We start from the raw sequence: 18,336 nt of genomic DNA, 5'->3' as shown, positions 1-18,336 counted from the left end.
AACTGGGCTGCACTGGTGCGAAGCGGGGCCACCACAGCCCACCCTGAGGATGCAGGGACCCAGGATGTGTGTGTGCACCCCTGCCTGCCCTGCAGGTACCCTGCCTGAGGAACCTGCTGCTGGCTCTGCTGGCACCGAGCCCGGCCACAGAGCTACTGCTGCATCATGCCTCTGAGCTGCCTTCCCGGTGTTGAGCTCACTGCAAGCGGGCAGCTGACCTGCATTTCGGGAAAACAGAGCACCCGGAGGAAGCCAGCTACAGGGCTTTTAGCTGGAAGCATGGGAAGCAGGGAGCAGCCCCAGGGATGGGTGTCACAGTGCTTGAGGAGCTCTCTGGAGCCTCAGGGACATGCTGGAGTGGGGATCAGGACCCTGTGCTCTGGTGTCCAGGCTGTGTGGAGCCTGGGACCGTGCTAGCAGTGCTGGGGCTGCCTTGCCTCCTGGGAACAGGCTGCGGGTGGCAGAGGAATGGGAAAAATGAGGCAGACAAAGGGCCTGCAGCCACAGCGTTGGGAGACGGTGCTGGGGACCACAGTGGCTCCCTCCAGGCCTGCCTCCATAGTGGGATGTGCAGCTTCCCCAGCATCTTAACCCTGCCTTCCTAGGCCCTTGGTGCATGGGCACTTGCTGCCCTGAGGCAGGAAGGGTGTTTCTGGGATGTGGGTCCTGTTGGCATCACACCAGTGCTCCCAGCATGCTCATGGCTGAGCAGGCAGCTGGGATCGTCCGCAGGGTGCCCTCACTTGCCGTCCCCTGGCCACGCAGCAGCCCCAGTGCCTGGGAGAAAGCAGCCAGCATGGTCCTCCTGCCAGCATCCTTACCTCAGGTCCCCTCAAGATGCCCTTGCCAAGGGCTGGGCAGATGCCTCAGCAGGCGCCTGCAGCCCCATGCTCGCAGGCCAGGCTGGAACAATAGCTCATTCCGGCGCATCCGCTCCAGGAAAGTCCCCGTCCCCACTCTGGCTCAGCTCCAGGATTGCGTGGCTCACTCTTCCTCTAGCCTTCGCCTAGCCTTGGAGGCGCAGGTGATGGTATCCCACACCGCACGCATCCCTGCTGGCAGGGAACGGCAGCCAGGATCCATCCTGCGTGCTGCATGGATGAGGCTGCCAGGGAGAGCCCATAGGAAGGCTTGGGAGCTGCAGGGTGCCCATCTCCCCCCGTGTTCCCAGCAGCAGACACCTTCCCCGCCTTTGTTTGCCCTGCAGAGTGGAAGAAGAGTGGTAGCACGAGGGCTGCCCGCCGTGTTCCTGGAGGGCTGTGTGGATCCCCACAGAGGGAGCTGGGATATCTCTCTCCTCCTGGAGCCCGGCCAGACAGCCCTGGGAAAAGCAAGTCGTGTTCCATGGGAAAGTCCTGCAAGGAGAAGTCCCTCCTCGGCCCGGCCAGCCACACAGTTCCCCAGGGCCCTGGTGCTCTGGCATGTCCCCAGTGCTGTGGGGCTGAGCAGGGCGCAACGCCGGTGGCACAGGGAGGTGGCATGGGGACTGCGCCCAGCTTGCTGCCTTCTCCCATCTGCTCTTGCCTCTATACTCCATGTGTCCTCAGCAGCAGGGAGCCTTCCCCAAAGCCCTCCACAGGGATCCTCCACAGCCCACGGGTATGAAAGGGGCTCCCCAAAGCTGGGGTTGGCCTCGCCACCTGCCTGGGGCTAATTTCGCATTATGCTTTCTTGTAGTGACTCCTAATGAGCTGTCCTGGGGGAGCGCCAAACCTTGCAGACAAAGCCAGGATGAAGACGTCAGTGCCCGGGAGCTGCAGGGTAAGCACAGGGGCTGATGCTGGTCCCTCATGCTGGCTTCTCCTCCCTTCCTTGGTAGCGGGAAGCACACCACTCACTGACTAACACTGCAGTGAGCCTGGAAAGCTGGGTGACATGGGTGCTTCTTCTCCCTGTTCCTTCAAGGAGCTGTGGCGCAGGAGCTGTGGCATTAGCAGGGTGAGGAATGACGTGGCCGGGACCCCTGCCTGCCCAGCAGCCCATGCCATGGGGTTCCTGCACGGGTGTTGATGGCAGCTGCTCCGCCCGGGCATCCCGCTGCCGGACTCCCACCATCCGGGTGCATAATCCGCCCCATTGTGCGGGCGAGTGCCCGGCCCCGGCCCATCTGGCGCCAAGACAATGGGGCCTTTTTCCGGCCAGGGCTGGGGGGAGATGAACTCGGAAGTCTTCCGAAGGAAAAAGCCGGTTTATAAATAGCTGTCCCTGCGCTCCCAGCTTCCCCCTGCTGCCCCGGCAGCCCCCATCCCACCTAGCCCCAGCCCCAAAGCCTGCCCAGCAATGCACAGGGGCTGGGAGAGGAGCCTGGGGCACATACGTGACACACGTGCGAGCGAGAGGGCAGTGTGTGGATGTTTGCGTGCTGTCCCAGGGCTGCACCTGCTCCAGGCCATGGGGAGCCTGTACCCCTGGGATGTCGAGTGAAAGGGCAGCCCTGGGTGGAGGGCTCCTTCCCCCTGTGCCTTGGCAGTGGCCATCAGCTAAGGTTTCCCTAGGAGTGCACGTTCCCCAGCTGTCTTTGTCCATCCACAGCGAGGTTCGGCTCCCCAAGGCAGGGCATGAGAGGCTGTACAGCTCCACACCCTTCCTCACACCCCTGTGATATGGCCAAGCCCATGTCACTTGCATGCCACAAGCCAGCCTTTGCAGGGGAGATGGAGCAGTGGGGCTTATGGGTCCATCCTCTGACCGCAGCACCATCACCAGGGGGCTGCGCTTGGGATGGTGTGGGGGGCAGCCTGGCTCTTCTTTGGGGCTTTGCAAAGAAGCCTGTACCCACCAAGATACAGCTCTGTATCCACCAAGCCCCCAGCTGTGCCTGCACAGCTGCCCTGGGAGATTGTGCTCCTCCGGCACAGAAATCCAGATGTCACCTTCCTTCCCCCCTTCCGCTCACGTCCTTCCTTCCTCTGCCCGCCCAGCCCCTCGCCCGGCTCCTGCTCCTGGCCCCTCCTAAACAAAGGCCCCGTATCCATGGTTAATAATCCCCACATAAAGGCCCTGCAGAAGAGGAGAGGAAGGAGAGGGGAGACACAAAGAAGCTGCTGGGAGCGCAGCCGAGGAAGGGGGGTGGAAGAAGGCGTTTTCCTGAGCTGTAGGACAGGGGCGTCAAACACGGCGCCCAGAGGTGGACGGAGACAAGGGTGGAAGCACCCTAAGGCAGCTTCGCCCTCATGGCACATCTCATACCCTATCCTTCGTGGTTTTCCAGGGAATGCAGAGCCGAATGGGGCACTAGGGGCTGGAGGAAAGGTGCCCCAATGTAATGAGCCTCAGCACTGCCATGCCCCGTCAGCGAGGCTGTTCCCGGGTGGTGTGGGAAAGCACAGCGCTGGCCCATATCCCATCCCTTCCCTAGGGAATGGGGCCCCTCTCGGCCCTGCCGGTGTTGTGTGAAGAGGTGCAGGCCTGGGCGGACACGGCAGCCGGCTTCCGCCCGGCACATCTGCCCTTCATCCAGCCCGGAGCAGCGCAGGGAGCCAGCGCCAGTCAGCACCTCACTGGCACTGGCAGGAGCTTGCTGGCACACGGAGCACCCACAGACCTCTCCGGAGACACCCAGGCTGCTCTGGGCACCATGGGCATGATCAGAGGCTGTAGAGGCTGGGGAAGGCATGGGGCCCCCTATATCCCTACCTGATGAGCAGCATGTAAGGACATGCAGAAGGGGAAGCGCAGTGTGGTGTCTGCCAGCACAGCCTGCACTGGGGCCAGCTCCCTTTGGCAGCATGGGCAGGATGCAGCCGAGCCCCAGGGATCTCGCAGGGAAAGGCAGAAGGGGCTGAGGTGTGTGCTGGGACACAGCCTATGCTCAGACCCTGCCTCTCACCCGAGGCACGAGGGTTGGAGGAGAGAGCCAAGGGGCCTGGGCACCTGTATTCCCTTGTATTCCCTATGCTGCCGGAGAGCTCAGCTGGGGATGGACCCATGCGCCCTGACCTTCCCACCCAGGCTGCGTGCGTGGGACTGCGACACGGGAGCCTAATCCACACTGTTTATTTGCACAACAGCGAACGGGAGCCGAAGCCAAATCCATTCGGCAAGCAAACAAATAAGAAGGCATGCGGCAAGGCGACAGGGAGGGAAGCTGAAGGTGGCCAGCCTGCTGCGCGCCCCACGCAGAGACCCTGAGCCCACCGCGTGCCACACACAGCGTGGTGGGGAGATTTCACACCCGATGTGAGGGTGGCAGGGCCTTGCTTTCAAATCCTGCCCTTCTGCCCCAGAACCATTACTCCGGTAGGGATAAAACAAGTTTTCTTCAAAGTGAAACAGTCTGAAAGGCAGAAGCCCAACCAACTGGAGGCACGGCCATTGCAGTAACAGCGGGAGGCTGTTTTAGGGTGGCACGCTTCCTGCCGCAGCGGTTGGCCAGCCTGTTTTCCCCAGAGAGGGGCATTGTCCTTTCCAAATGCTGGGAATTTTCTGCAGAGGTTTTATTAGCAACATTTCACTTTATTTTTAACGCAGAAGCACCAGAACGAAATGAACCGAACCAAACCAATGCATTCTCCCACTTGTTTGTTTGACTTGGTGGATGCTTTCCCGCAGGAAAGTGGGACCCCTCAGGTTCTCTTCCCTTGCAGGGTGGCATCTGAGGGGCTTAAAGTGTGGTATTTTGTGCCAAATGGAACATCTGTTTCCCTCCTCCAAGGGGAGCAGAGCCTGAGGCTCCTCTGGTGCTGCATCCTGCCCTTTGGAGCGACAGGAAAGTGTGAGCACGTTGTCAGGTGGTCCCCAAGGCCTGGGCATCCTCTCGGGGGGTGGCTGTACCCACTGCAGACAGGGAGCATCCCCACACCACAGTCATGGGGCTGGCGAGCATCTCGTGAGGAGCTCGCACATGATGGCACAGCTCCGTTGCACTTGTTCCTTCCAGAGAAGGCACTGCCTGAGAGGAAGCATCCCCTTTGCGCTGGCAACACGAGGGCTCGCAGCCTTATCGCTGCCCAGCGTTGCCATTTTAAGCGACTTAATCTCGTAGGGAAAAATGTAATCATTTCTGATGAATCATCTATTTGGCTGGCACAGCGTGTGGGGGGCTGGCCAGGCATGCAGAGGAGGGCATGGGAAGGGCCGCTGCATAGCACCGGTGGGGAGCGGGGCTGGGGGCCAGCACAGGGTATGGAGGTAGGAGAGGTGCTTGGGCATGCCTGGGAGGAATGCTGTAGCCCAGGGGAACCTGCAGCCTGGCCCCAGCGTGGCTCAGGGTGGTCAGAGAGATGCAGCCCATGCTGCCCAGGGTCTGGAGCACAGATCAGGCAGCAAGTGGAGGAGAGAAGAGGATATGCTAAGGTTCAGAGACCCTGGGCTGAAAGCTGGAGGGAGAACGCTCTTGCTGCTCCCGGGAGGTGCTGGGGCAGCCCTTGGCCTGTCCTTAGGGTGTGAACACAAGTCAGGGAGCTTCAGGAGTCCTTTGTGAATGGGGAGCAAGAGTGGGGGAGGCAGAAGGAGGGTGTCGAAGGAGAAGAAACCCCCAGTGCTTTGTCTTCCAGTACATCTCCTCTGGCTGTGATTGAGCCAGGCTGTGATGGGGCAGAGCACTGGCCCGGGGTGCCCTGCATGGTTGGCTGCAGACAACTCGCAGCAGTACCTGGGGAGGTTTGTTGTGTTCCTGCAGGCCTGCCTCGGGGCTGTGTTTGGGCTGGGTGACTACCCCTGGATAATAGCGGCCTTGTGCAGCGCTGAGCGCCCCCGGGCTGGCCCCCGTCCAGGCGTGCTGCCCCACAACCAACAGCTTCTGCACAGCCGCCCAGTTCAACAGCTGCGTGGGGCTTGTGCCATGGCTGTGTGCTCCATGGAGTGGGGCCCTGGGCCCTGCTGCAGGGAGACCGAGGAGGAGCAGGGAATGGGGCACAAATCCTGCAGACCTCGTAGCATGGCACCATCCTTGTGTCCCTGCTGGCTGCTGCACAAGGACCCTGCCGTCCTCAGGTGTCTCTTAGAGGCCGGGCAAATGATGAAGAGTGGTTTGGTCCCCCTGTTTTTGAGGTTTCTGTTGGTTTGAAGGCAACCCTGGAGCTGTGGCTTTGGGGCAGAGCAGGGGAGCAGGTAGGGACGGACTCTCCGGGACTGCCCCCCTTTGCAGCATTCCCCAAAAACTGCAAAGGGAAAACAACCCGACCCTACACCTCTGCCCCCGCCGCAGGGTCTGCCAGTGATTTACACCCCCAGCGCCCGGCAGTCTGCTGCGATCAGCCTCTGCAAGCCTGGACAGGCAGGACCTGGCAGACGGCGTGTCTGCAAGCAAAGCTGGAACGAGCCCCTCCAGCCGAGCTAGGAATGCCTGAAAACGGCCCGCACCGACACCAGGGACGGGGTGGATTTGCTCAGGGCTCCGAATTAGAGCCCGCCTGGGGCCGGGGGTCCGCCGTACCGGGCGGTGCAGGGCTCGGTGTGGCGGCGCCCGGGCGGCTGCCGCTGGGGGGTGGTAAGCGGCCGCGGGCGGTGGGCAGGCTCCGCGCCTTCCACCTCCTCCTCCTCCTCCTCCTCCTCCTCCTCTGCCTGACGTCAGGCCGTGGTCCCGCTCAGTCGCGGGCGGCCGGCGGTGGCGGCGGGCATGGCTGGGGGGCGACGGGCGGCCGGGCTCGCCCTGCGATGGGGCTGCTGCCTCCTGCTCTGCTGCGGTGAGTGGTACCGGGCGCGAACGGAACGGAACGGGACGGGACGGGCGGACGCACCTGCGGGGCGGGCGGCGGCTGCGCTGCGGGGCCGTCGGTCGGTGCAGCCGCTTGCGGGGCGCGGCCGCTTCGCTCCGTGCTGCCGCCGGCCCCGCTGCCCCGGGGGGCTCCGGGCTGCAGTGGGGCAGCGGTGTTGGGGTCTGCCCGCGGACCGGCCCCAGGGGCGGCAGGCGGCGGGGTCTCCCCGCAGATCCCGCTCCGGGGCCAGCCCAAGCAGCCAGCAGAGCTGACGCCCTTCGGAAGCAGCCTGGCTTGGGGCCAGGAATGCTGAAACTGTGGTGCCGGGAGAGCCCAGGTGGGAGCAGCTCCTTCGGGCGCATGTCCTCGCCTGCACGGCCCCGGGGCGGGTTCGGGAGCGCTCATTCTGCTCTCGGGACCCCTTTGCAGCACCTCTCTAATGCAGGGCAGGCTGCTCTGCCTTCCCGGGGGGGGCTGGCCCGGTGGAAAGGTGGCCGGAGCAAGGCAGGCTCCAGGGTCCGTGCTTCGTGGGGCAGAGGAGAGGACTTAAGGGACAAGGTGCCCCCACGTGTGTTCGGTGGCTTGAATTAGTCGAGTTACTAGGAAACATCCACCCCATTCCTTCTAAGGAGTTTTTCCCCGAGCTCTCTGTTTCTCTTGGCCTTTTTTACGCTTGCTTTTTTTATCCTCTTTCCAGTCCATTTTCACCCTCGGGGGGGGGGAGGGGGAAGGTTGCGTTTCCTGCCCTGCCCTGCTCCCTGCAGCATGCCCTCTCCTCCAACGGGGGCCAGGGAGCGGTCCCGGTGCGCTGGCTACTCCCTGCCGCCTTCTCGCCTTGTCCCTGCCCAGCCGTGCAGCGGAGGTGGCCCCAGGCGCTGGGGAAGCTGCTGTGGCCAAGGCGTTGGCTCCGCAGGAGCGCAGAACCCCCAGGCCGAAGCAGGCTGCTTCCACCCCCGGCCCGTGCTCGCAGCCAGCGATCCCCTTCCTCACAGCACATGTGCCGAGAGAGGAGGTTATTGGTTGGCGGCATTAGTGTGTTTGCAAGCCCAGCCGCTGCGAAAGGCTTGATGCTTCCCAGAAGCTTTGAGGGGCCGCAGCCAAGCCGTTCCCAGGCAGGCTGGGGGTCTCGCTGTGCTGCCGGAGCAGGGGGCTGAACCCACACTGGGGCTGCCGCTGGCACCCCGGCCCCTTTTGCGCTGTAATCCCTGGCTGTCAGATCTCTGTGCGTGTTGTCACCTCGCTGTTATGAGCCTTTCCTCTCCTGGTGCACATGGCAGGTCCTGGTGGGGTGCTGGGGTTGGTTTGGGGGTGCGTAGTGCTGATCCCCGCTGCAGCAGAGCCTGGGCTCCATCGCCAGCACCCAGAGGGCTGGGCTGGGTGGAGGCTGTTGGGTGCTGGTGGGGGTGCTGCTTGCTCTACACCCTCCTCTCTATGAGGAGAAGAAGGGGTGCAGGTGATGCTGCTCCGTGTGAGCTGGGCACCAGGATGTGTGCAGGGAGGGCAGCCTTGCCAAGGCACAGAGGGGAGCAGCATGTGTGCATGTGCCGGGAGCAGGCAGGATCTGGCCGCAGCTGGTTTCCTTGAGCAGGGAACAGAATCCCGCGGAAACCTCAAGCATCCCATGTGCTGCTCCAGACCCCTGTGGCGCCCCTCCTCTTGTGCTCATGCCGGGGGCTCTGCGCTGGGGGCTCTGCTCCTCGCCGGCTCCCCACACACCTCGTTCCGCAGGAGGCTGTGCTATCCCCACCCCCTTCCCCGGCTCTAAAAGCAAATCTTTGTTCTTGCGGAGCTCTGGCTGCTGGCCGGCTGTCCGCCAGCCAGATGGAAAGGCACGGGGGCTCTCCTCCCTTCCCTGCTTGCTTGCTTGCTTGCTTGCTGCAGACGGTCCTCTCCACATCTCTAGGTCTCCCGCTGGAGCTGTGCCAGGCGCTTGGGGTGAACGGTGAAGGATGGAGCTCAGCTCTACAAGCGTGGCCCGTGGGGCTCCAGCCCTGCCCATGTCCCTGCACCAAAACTGAGCCTGCAGCCACGCTGGGCGCAAGGGAGGTTTGCCGTGTCCTCAGAGCCTGTGCTCTCTAGCCTGCCCCATGCATATAGCCAGCTGTGGGGCCTTGGAGCTGCAGGAGGAAGCCTTGTGTCCCCCCAGCTAGCCACACTTGTGTTGCTGGGCAAGGTTGGTATCCAGCCTGCCCTGGAGGAGGTGGGGAGCAATGAGCCCTTGTTCCAGGCAGGCGGGGGCTGCAGTGGCCATGTCCACCTCCTCAAGGGCAGCGGGTGGCTGGGAGGGCTGTGTGCCTCATGCCAGCCCTGGATGCCAGTCATTCTCCAGTTCTGAGCTCATGTTTCGGCTGCCTCGCTGCCTGGGTGAGGGCTCTCATGCTGAGCAGGTCAGTGGGGCGGGACACCAGCTCTCCCCTTCCCAGGGGCTGGCTCTGCTTTGGGCCCATGGAGAAGGTCTAGAGATGCTGGGGGGGCAAAGCCTGCCTCCACCTCAGAAGTGTCCAGGCTCATTGGAGGGCGCAGGGGGGGCACTGGGCGGCCAAATCTGGCCATAGAGGTGCAGGTGCTTCCAGTGCAAAGTTATCTTTTCCTATCTATGCTTCCTGACCCCACTGCACGCTTATCTCTGGGGTTTTCACCTGTTTTTCTAGCACCTCCTTTCCTGTTTAGTGCTTCTCCCTCTTTGCTTAGCGCCAGTGGGATGGGTCAGGGATAAAAGCTGGCTGTTGGGATGCCCTGAGGTGGTTAATCCTGTGAGCCGGGGCCTTTGCTGTGGCAGAAGGGCTCCTGGCTGCGTATTGGCATTGAGCCACCGCATACCCTCTCCAGACAAAGAGTGTTTTGTGAGCACGGCATCGCCCCTTTGAAGTCGCCTGGCTCGCAGGGCCCTGTGGCTGTCACCGAGCGGCACTATCAAGGGAAGCTGTTGACACAGCTGCCTTCCTTCAGTACTCTTGTCCCAGGTTCCCATACCTGCGCTGGGCTGCGGGTGCTGAGCCAGCTGGCTCTTTGTGCTGGGGGAGAGACCCTCTGCAGGGCTGTGTGCCAGCCAGGGGCGTGCAGACCCCCCCTTGTTCTGGCACCCGCAGTGCCAGTGGCAGCTCCCAGCCTTGTGACGCAGCCCTTTCCTCTGCCCCCAGCCCCTTGGGAAGCTGCTCCGTTCCCTGTCCTGGATCGATAGCCATTACCTTCCCTGCTGCTCTGGAGCGTGGCCAGCAGCTCCATTACTGGTGCGGGCAAGCAGGGAATGCAGGGATGGGCAGGCTCTGCTTGCCAGGGTTTGGGTCTCGGGTGCCACCCCTGTGCTATGGACGGGCAGGCTCTGGGTTTGCTGTATGGGCAGGGAGCAGAGGAGCAGCAAGGGACTCACCTTTGGTTGCAGCTTCCTGGAACACCCCTCCGGAGCTGCTGCCCTGTGCGCCCCATCGCGCTGCAGAGGAACACAGCACCTCATTGATGCCCCAGCTCTGGGGTTGCTATGGGGGCCGTGCAGGCTGACGTCAGGGCTGTGATCCCAGGCCATGGGAAGGTGCAGCCTTTGTGCTGCCAGCTTCAGCCTCCAGCTCCCAGCCCCTTCCCCTGCCCTGCTCACCTCCTCGTGCTTTCTTGCCTGGGAACAGGGTTGGTGGCCTGAGCCCGGGTCTCTCTGTGGGCACAGAAGGCAGCGTGGCAGCAGGAGTGGTGCCGTGCTCCTGGCTGGCACTGCCGCTGTGCTGGGACATGGTGCCTGGGGAACGCTGGCACAGGACACAGCTCTGCCCCATGCCCTTTGTGGGATGGAGATGGGGATAGGCTCGGCTTCCTCGCTGGCTCAGACACGAGGGTTTCCATGGGCTTCCCTGATGGACTCTGTCCCACAGCCGCAGCCAGCAGCCTGGAGGTCTCCATGCCGGCGGTGGTTGAAGCGGAGATTGGGGGCACAGCCAGGATCGAGTGCAACTTCTACACCCCTGGGAATGGTTCCTACACCTCTATCAGCTGGTTCTATGTGAGTGCTGGCCTGGAAGAGGAGCGCTGGGCTGGGGCGGCAGCTAGCCGCGGGTTCCCATCAGCAAAGCCTTGGTCGCTCGCCTTGCAGATGGACCGCAACAACCGGGTGAGGCTGTGCCGCATCGCGGGCAGCGAGATCCTGGAGGAGAACGTGGATTACAAGGGGCGGCTGTCCCTGGGGGAGGACCAAGCCCTGTCCATCAGCAAGGTGACGGTGCAGGACGCCAGGACCTTCGTGTGCCAGGTTGGGGAAGGCAGCCACATCATGGGCGAGAACCAGACCAGGCTCCATGTCTACAGTGAGTGATGGGGCAGCGTGGCCGTGCTGGTGGGGGATCCCATTCTGCGCATTCTAACACACACGGGGTGGGTTCTCTTTCCAGAGGTTCCTGAGGCCCCTGAGATCGTGCCCAGCTCAGGAGGTGCCTCCGTGCAGAGCAGTGAAATCCCAGAGGTGAGGAGATGCCCTGCACAGGGAAGGGGGAGGCTCCAAGCTGTGCCAGGCTCCCTGCTCCCCATGGGGGCACTCCGTGTGCTCAGGGCTGTCTGTGCCGCTGCAGATTGCCCGCTGTGTGAGCAGGAACAGCTTCCCACCCCCCAATATTACATGGCACAAGAACGGGGAGCAGCTGCAGCCGGAGGACAACAGTGAGTTGGATGGGGATGAGGGAACACGTCTGCCTGCCCAGGAGAAGGGCTGGGGCTCTGGTGCTGTCCAGGCCATCCAAAGGAGCCTTGTGCTCCCAAGGGAACCCTCCTTTCTCCTGTGGCCTGGGCCTCTTTCCGCACAGCATCTGTGTCCCCCGTAGTGGTGAAGATGCCGTTCACGCTGACGCGCGAGTCGAGCGGGCTGTACACGGTGAGCAGCACCCTCTTCGCCCACGTCACCCGCGAGGACCGCAACTCCCTGTTCCACTGCTCCGTGCACTACTGGCTGCGGGGCCAGCGGCGCACCGCGGACTCGCGGCGGGTCAACATCACCGTGTTCTGTGAGTCGGGGGCTGCGGCCGTGCCCGCGGGCGCTGCGGTGGCCGGGGTGCGCAGCGAGCCTGCCCGCTCCCTCCTCCCGCAGACCCTGCGGAGCACGTGAAGCTGCAGGTGGTGCCGTCCTCGGCGCTGGTGAAGGAAGGGGATGACGTGCAGCTGGTCTGTGAGGCAGACGGGAACCCAGCGCCTGTCTTCAGTTTCTTTAAGAGAGGGGTAAGGCCAGAGAGGATCTGGACACCTCTTTGTGTTCTGGCTTCTTGTCCCCTTGCGGAGGGCCCTGGGGAGTGGGATGCGGTGATTGGGATGGAGGATGCCTTCATGGTGCTAAGGGCTCTGCTTGCTTCCCGCTGCCTGCAGCTGGATGACATCTGGCACGACCTATCATCGCTGGCAGACACCAACAGTGGGGTGCTGAACCTACACGATGTGAATAAGAGCAGCAGTGGCCTGTACAGATGCCAGACCCTGGACTTGGACGATATGAGACAGCTAGAGAAGGATGTGGAGCTTGTGGTGAACTGTAAGGCGGGGGGACGGGACCCGGTGGACCTCCTGCTGGGTGTCTCATCCCTCCTGCTCACCCTCCCCTGGTCTCCATCCCTCTCTTAGACATTGAAGGGGTCCGTGTGAAGATGGAGCCACCCTCACCCCTTCAGGAAGGGGATAGCGTGAGGCTGAGCTGCAATGCCCACAGCCCTTTGTCCCTGGACTACCAGTGGAGGGATGAGAAGGTGAGCAGGCATTCAGGTACTGCTACCGAGCTCGGGCTTGGCAAGCCTGGGCTATTCAGAGCCAGCAGCTTGTTCCTGAAGCTGTAAAGGTCTGGTGCTCGGGCTCATCATCAGGGACATCCCTTCCCAACAGGGCAGGAAGGTCGCGGAGGGGAACCAGCTCTTCCTGAGCAACCTCACCTTCGAAACCTCCAGCAACTTCAGCTGCAAGGTGATGGCACCAAGCGTGCCGGGGCTGGAGCAGAGCAAGCAGGTGGCTGTGGCTGTTCAGGGTAAGAACCAGCACGTGTGCGGGCATGGCACTGCCAGAGCGAGCCCCGTCCTGCCCCACATCAGCCCTGTTCCCCCAAAGCCGCTGGTGCTCATGTGCCCTCCCCACAGGGAAGCCGCGGATCGTCGCCATCAGCTCCCCGCTGTACGTGCGGCAGGACGAGGTGGTGAACCTGACGTGCAAGGCCATCGCTTTCCCCAGGCCCTCTGTGCACTGGAACGTCAATGGGACGGTGAGAGCTGGGTCTCTCAAACCGTGGTCTCTCGCAGGGGTTATGCATTGCCCTGGGCGCTGAATCCTTTGCTGTTCCCCCCTCACAGGCTCATGAGTATGTGGAAAACCAGCACATCGCCAGCAACCTGACAGTGCGTGTGAACCACGACCTGCTGCGGGCAGGAGCCATGTGCAGGGTGTCCAACGCGCTGGGTGTCAGCGAGAAGCACATCCAGCTGCTGGGTGAGTCTCAGGTGCTGCTCTCTAAGGGAACCCAAAGCAGCGTTAGTCCCTCTCGCGTAGGCACCGCGTGTGCTGCGCTGCCGTGGCGCGGCTGAGCTCTGTCTCTTTCCCTTTCTGCTCTGCCAGTGGAGTCCATCAGAAAAGGTGAGTCTCTGGGCGGCGCTGGGTGCATGTGTCCGTCAGCGCAGGCTCTGGTGGGAGCGTGCCATCCATGGGAGTCGTGCTCCCCTCGGGGCTGAGGAGGGGACCTTGGCTGCTGGCTCTTGCACTGCATCTCGCTGCTCCTCTCTCCCTGCCAAGCCAAGAGGGAAGCGGAGGCTCTGTCTCCATCTCTTTCTGCAGTGGTGTGAAAGCCGCCTGCTTGTCCTCAGCTTGTAGCCTGGCGAGGCCATCGAGTGCTGCTTCCTGCAGCCCAGGCCTGCTGGAAGCAAAGGGATGGCTTGATGGTTCACAGGGAACCCTGTAAGCCATCCTCTCATGGCATAGAGACGCATGGCAGCCAGCAGCAGAATGCGAAGTGTGTTTATACAGAAACTGCCCTGTTTCTGTATAAATACAGAATATAATAATAGAACAGAATATAATAGAATAACAAAACCTGCGTTTTGGTACTGACATCTGCATCCTGCAGGGAGCTGGAGAAGCACCAGGACCTGGGCTCCCCATGATGCTTTCTTAGGGGAAGAGGTCCTCTCCTTGCCCCCAAGGGAGTGCAGTAATGCAGAAGGTGGAGAGCTTCAGGCTGGGACAGGCATTAACTTCTTCCTCTCCCATTGTGTTTAGATCAAAAGATACCACAGAGCAAAGGGGTGATCATTGTGGCGATCATCGTCTGCATCCTCGTGGTGGCTGTGCTGGGGGCCGTCATCTACTTCCTGCACAAGAAAGGCAAGATCCCGTGTGGCCGCGCTGGGAAACAGGACATGTAAGCACTGCCGCCTGCCCAACCAGGGAGCCCTTGGGGACAGAGGTGCTTGCCATCACTCATGCTTCCCATCTCATTGCACCAGCCGCTCCCTGCCCAACGCAGAGAGGGGCAATAAGTGCAGCCTCGGGGGGCACCGTGCTGGGGTCTCAGCAGCGCTTCCAGCTTCCCACAGCCTGGGGACCGCACTGCTTGCCCCATCCTTGCAGGCAGGCAATGAGGAGGACAGCAGAGTGGTAGAGCAGCCAAGGGACCCCTCTTGAGGGAGGGGATGGGCAGCCCAAAGCTTTCTGTGAGCCGGAGCCTCTTTCACCCCTGTGCCCCGGCCCTGCTCCAGAGCATCCCCTGAGATGGAGCCCCATCTCAGCCACGTGAGAGCCACGTGCCCTCTTTGGTATCGCAAACCTGTCTCAGAGTTGTCACCTCCCTCCCGTAGCACAAGGCCAGAGGCACATAAAGACAAGATTGTAGTAGAAGTTAAGTCAGATAAACTATCCGAAGAGGCGGGGCTCCTGCAGGGCGCCAACGGCGAGAAGAGATCTGCCGCTGACCAGGTAGGACAGAGCGTCGTGCGCTGCCCTTCCCCAGGGCCAGGGCTGCTCCCAGGGCTGGGCGCAGAGGTGAGGAGTGTATGGGGAGGGCATCGAGGTCGTGCTTCTCTCCTCTCTGTCCCGGCACTCCCCACCCTGCATGGGCCTCCATCATCCATCATCCGCGCTCCAGAGGGGCTGTGGGAGGGAGGGGAGGTGATTGATAACCCCGTGGCTTTCTGCTCTGAGGATGTACCATCAACCCTTCCCCGCGCACGTGCAGCTCTGCTCTGTGCCAGCCCCTGGCCCAGCCTGCTTGGCTCTGCCTCCTCCTGTGCTCCCTGGAGCAGGGCTCCCTAAGGAGCTCTGGGAGAAGGAACTACTTAAACATCCCTGGCCAAGAGTCAGAGGCTGCAGGAATGGGCTGTGCTCTGGCATCTTCAAGCCAAAGCTCTCAGTGCAGGATGAGATGAGTCTCCTGGGGCTGCGTGCTTGACTCTCACCGGGGCTGGCCTCAACCCCATCACGTTGCTGTCTGTCACACAGACGCCTGCAGTAAAGGACCTGGTTTTGTGTTTACCCCTAATTGCGGTTTTTTTCCTCCCCCCTCTTCTTTCTGGTTTGGCGGACTGAAGAGCGAGAAATACATCGATCTGAGAAACTAGAGAGGGATTGAATCTACTAAGTGCTTTCTTCCTTCAAACCTTTCCTGCTCTTGGATTGCCTTGTCCCACCCCTGCTCCAGTACCTGGGGAGCACGGCCAGAGACAATGACTGCGTCACGGTGCTGAGCCCTGGTGCGCAGGGGACACCTCCCTGCCTTACCCGTCTTGTTACCTCAACTGTGGGCTTGCAGGTTGTCGACTTAGCAGCAGCAAAGCTGCACTTGCTTACTACTACAGAGAAGCCAACAGCAATATTAGAAAGAAATACCCCATTTAAGCTACCTGATGGAAGGATTTGAGGCGTTTCCAGGAAATCTCTCCCGTGGGAAGGTTTTGATGTGTTTTACCCCAAACTTTGCTCAGCAAAGCTGGTGGAATTGTGCTTTTACTTGTGGGATGTCCCAGGCACCTTAGATGTAGCGGTGTGCAGGTTAGACGAGCGAGGGCTGGAAGTGGTGCGTTAGAGCGGTGTTTGTGAGCGGCTGGGGAGGTGTTAGTGCTTTGCTTTTCCTTTGACCTGTTCTTGGCTCGGTTTAGCTCGGTGTCCTGGTGGTGCTGTGCGGGGAGGGAGCTCCACGACGGGTAGCTGTGATCCTGTGGGAGACGAGTGCCGGGTGGACATGGGTGCCCATCTCTCAGGCACATGCCAGACCAAGGGCTTAGGTTCTCTGGTTTGTAGTGTGGCCTCTCCCCGTTCCCCGGGAATTGGATTGCTTTCAGAGGGGCTGCACAGCTGCTGGCAACAGCGGGTCCCAGAGTGCCCCCCCCCCCCAAATTTAAAGCTTAAGGAATATTAGGCCAGAGCCAGTTGGCGACGTCTCAGGGTTTGTGTTTTTCGTGCTGAACAGTTACCAGCCCCAGGTTAAACTGGTTTATTTCTGTGCTTTGGGGGCACCTCTGGCCCCAGCAGCCAGGCGGGTGCTACAGCAGCTTGAGTGGTGGAGAGGGGAGATGGGCAAGCAGCCTGCCTTTAGTTTCTGCTGCTGTGGCCCTTCCCGGCCCTCTGCCTGCAGACACGACTCTCATCCTGCCGCCTTCTTCTAGAGAGCTCAGCCCCCTGCAGCCCCCTTCCTCTAAGCAGTGTACTCTCAGTGCTATGCTGTCTGCCCCCAGCCCTTGGGCAAGGGGCTGGGGCTAACCCTGGGCGACAGGAGCGATGTCCCCTCGTGCACCCCTCGCGTCCTGGGCAGGTAGTGGGGAGCCGTGCAGCAGCCCGGCAGCCAGCACCCTAACAAAGCGGTGAGCTATACTCGTGAGCTACAAGTGTTGTCGAAGCAAAAGCTTTGGTTTATATATATTTTTGTTGGACCGTGTGTACATTTCCAGAAGTTTTGTCTTGATACTTGCAAGGGTTTTTTTTATATATGTGAAAATAAAGTACCAAGTTCAAAGCCAGGTTCTGAGTTTGTTCCTGCTAGCAGCGGCGCCACGGGAAGGGTAAGGACTGCATGTCTGCCCCGTCCCTGCTCGGTTTGAAGGCTCCCTACCCCAGGAGCGGGCTACCAAGGGTGGGTGGCACTGTGCACACGAGTGACAGAACACTCTTGGCTTAACCTGCCTTTGCACCGTGGCAGGAAAATGGGTTGTGGTCACTGGCAATGGGTGATGCTATTTACAGGTGGTGACGAGTCTGACACCAGCAGCAGAATAGGGCTCATGAGATACAGAGAGCACATGACGTGTAGATCCCCTGTACCTGGTAACAGATACAGATTCTAATAGGTAATTGCTTTGACATCTAATAGAGGCACTACTAACTACCAATACTAATACTTCTATAGCTATTCTAATAGATAATCTTGGTATTCTAATACATAATTGTAGTACTAGATTGTAATACTTAATAAGTAGTGATGGGAGATACTGAAAGATAATACTGTCAATAGAACTTAATAGAATCTGTTAGTTGCATTTATGGATAATAGAGATATTGATAACTATTCCTAAGTCTAGCACTAGATTCTAACAGATAAGATTGTAGTAGAGAATTGGTTTGATACCTACTATAGGTACTAGTTGATAGTAATGCATTTTTTCCCTTAAGGAACTCTAATAAAGTATAGTTTATTCACATACCAGCTACTCTAGATCCTAATAGATAATTCTTTTTTATGTATTCTAATACATTTTAATTTGTAATTGTATTACTAGCTATTATAGAGGCTAAATACAACTAGGTAGTTAGTTTGTTAGATGGCAAAAGTAATAGCTTTTAACAGATAGTTGCAATAATACTAATACAGGTAAGAACAGGTAATTCTGTTAAAGGATTCTCATAGTTTATGAGACAAAATTGTAAGGGTAGCTATTACAATTCCATTCAGGAATTAAAGTAATTCTGATAGGTAATTGCATTAATAACTACTATAGCTATGTGCAAGTTGATTCTGTTATAGATTCTAGTAGACTATTGTATTTGTAGCTATTAGAGATGCTAATAACTCTAATATGAATAACAGTATTAGTAGATACTGGTACATCATACCAGAAAATCTTATTACCAGCTATTGTAGGCACTAATAAAGCCACAAATACATTCGTATAAATTCTGATGAGTAATTTTGGGATAAGCCAGATATGATTTAGGACCAACTCCTAGTAATAGATAACTGTTGGTATATTCTAGTAGATACTTTATAGGTTGAAATAGTTACTCCCTACTGCAGGTACTAATACGTAGCTCTGTGATTAGTATCTATAAAAGAACCTTCGCTACTCGCTGCTGTAGATGTTAATAACTACAACTAGAGCATGGGCTTTAACAGAATGAATTCAAAACTGGAATTAGTGTTACTAATGGGCAGTATCTACAGTAGCTCTCAGCTGATAGCTGGAATGTTCTGGCCTAATACAATGCACAGAGAGAGGACTTAGTGTTCAAACCCTGCTCTCCTCCTTTCACCCCCATGTCCTCGTCTGAGCCCACTTGGCCCTGTATGACCCGAGTTAACCTCTAGAGAGGTGAATTTGGCCTAAGGTGACCCCTCTGTGTCCTCGTTTGACCCATTTGACCTGTAGTAACCCCTCTGTGACCTCGTTTGACCTCAGATGACCCCAAGTTGACCTTTCAAGAGGTGAATTTGACCTAAGGTAACCTTTTCTGTGACCCAAAGTAACCCCAGGAGAAGTTGTGTGGTGCCATT

General features: G+C 59.4%; 1 protein-coding gene across 4 annotated transcripts; it reads left to right on the top strand.

The window, feature by feature from the left end:
• Nucleotides 1–6,508: 6,508 nt before the first annotated feature.
• Nucleotides 6,509–16,589, top strand: MCAM (melanoma cell adhesion molecule). 4 transcript variants are annotated; one of them, XM_030505297.1, is made up of 16 exons: nt 6,526–6,626; nt 10,499–10,626; nt 10,717–10,927; nt 11,012–11,082; nt 11,189–11,276; nt 11,438–11,617; nt 11,701–11,828; nt 11,973–12,135; nt 12,225–12,346; nt 12,480–12,618; nt 12,728–12,849; nt 12,938–13,073; nt 13,200–13,217; nt 13,857–13,998; nt 14,435–14,552; nt 15,164–16,589. In XM_030505297.1, the coding sequence occupies exons 1-16, from the start codon at nt 6,560–6,562 to the stop codon at nt 15,191–15,193; spliced, it is 1,863 nt and encodes a 620-aa protein (XP_030361157.1). In that variant the 5' UTR covers nt 6,526–6,559; the 3' UTR covers nt 15,194–16,589. The 4 variants fall into 4 exon arrangements, with proteins under 4 accessions (XP_030361158.1, XP_030361157.1, XP_030361159.1 ...); XM_030505298.1 differs by lacking the exon at nt 13,200–13,217 and having other exon boundaries at nt 6,509–6,626; XM_030505299.1 differs by lacking the exon at nt 14,435–14,552.
• The last annotated feature ends 1,747 nt before the right edge of the window (nt 16,590–18,336 follow it).

This window comes from Strigops habroptila, chromosome 17, assembly GCF_004027225.2.
Source record: "Strigops habroptila isolate Jane chromosome 17, bStrHab1.2.pri, whole genome shotgun sequence".
NCBI classification, from domain to species: domain Eukaryota; kingdom Metazoa; phylum Chordata; class Aves; order Psittaciformes; family Psittacidae; genus Strigops; species Strigops habroptila.
The sequence above is the reverse complement of the archived record's forward strand: the minus strand, read 5'-3'. Positions and strand labels throughout refer to the sequence as shown.

Bases quoted from the DNA above. Each gene is read 5' to 3' on its own strand.
- MCAM (XM_030505297.1), top strand. From the start codon at position 6,560: ATGGCTGGGGGGCGACGGGCGGCCGGGCTCGCCCTGCGATGGGGCTGC. The intron at 11,083-11,188 runs GTGAGGAGATGC...GTGCCGCTGCAG, and splicing joins AGAGCAGTGAAATCCCAGAG to ATTGCCCGCTGTGTGAGCAG. The intron at 14,553-15,163 runs GTAGGACAGAGC...GGCGGACTGAAG, and splicing joins AGAGATCTGCCGCTGACCAG to AGCGAGAAATACATCGATCT.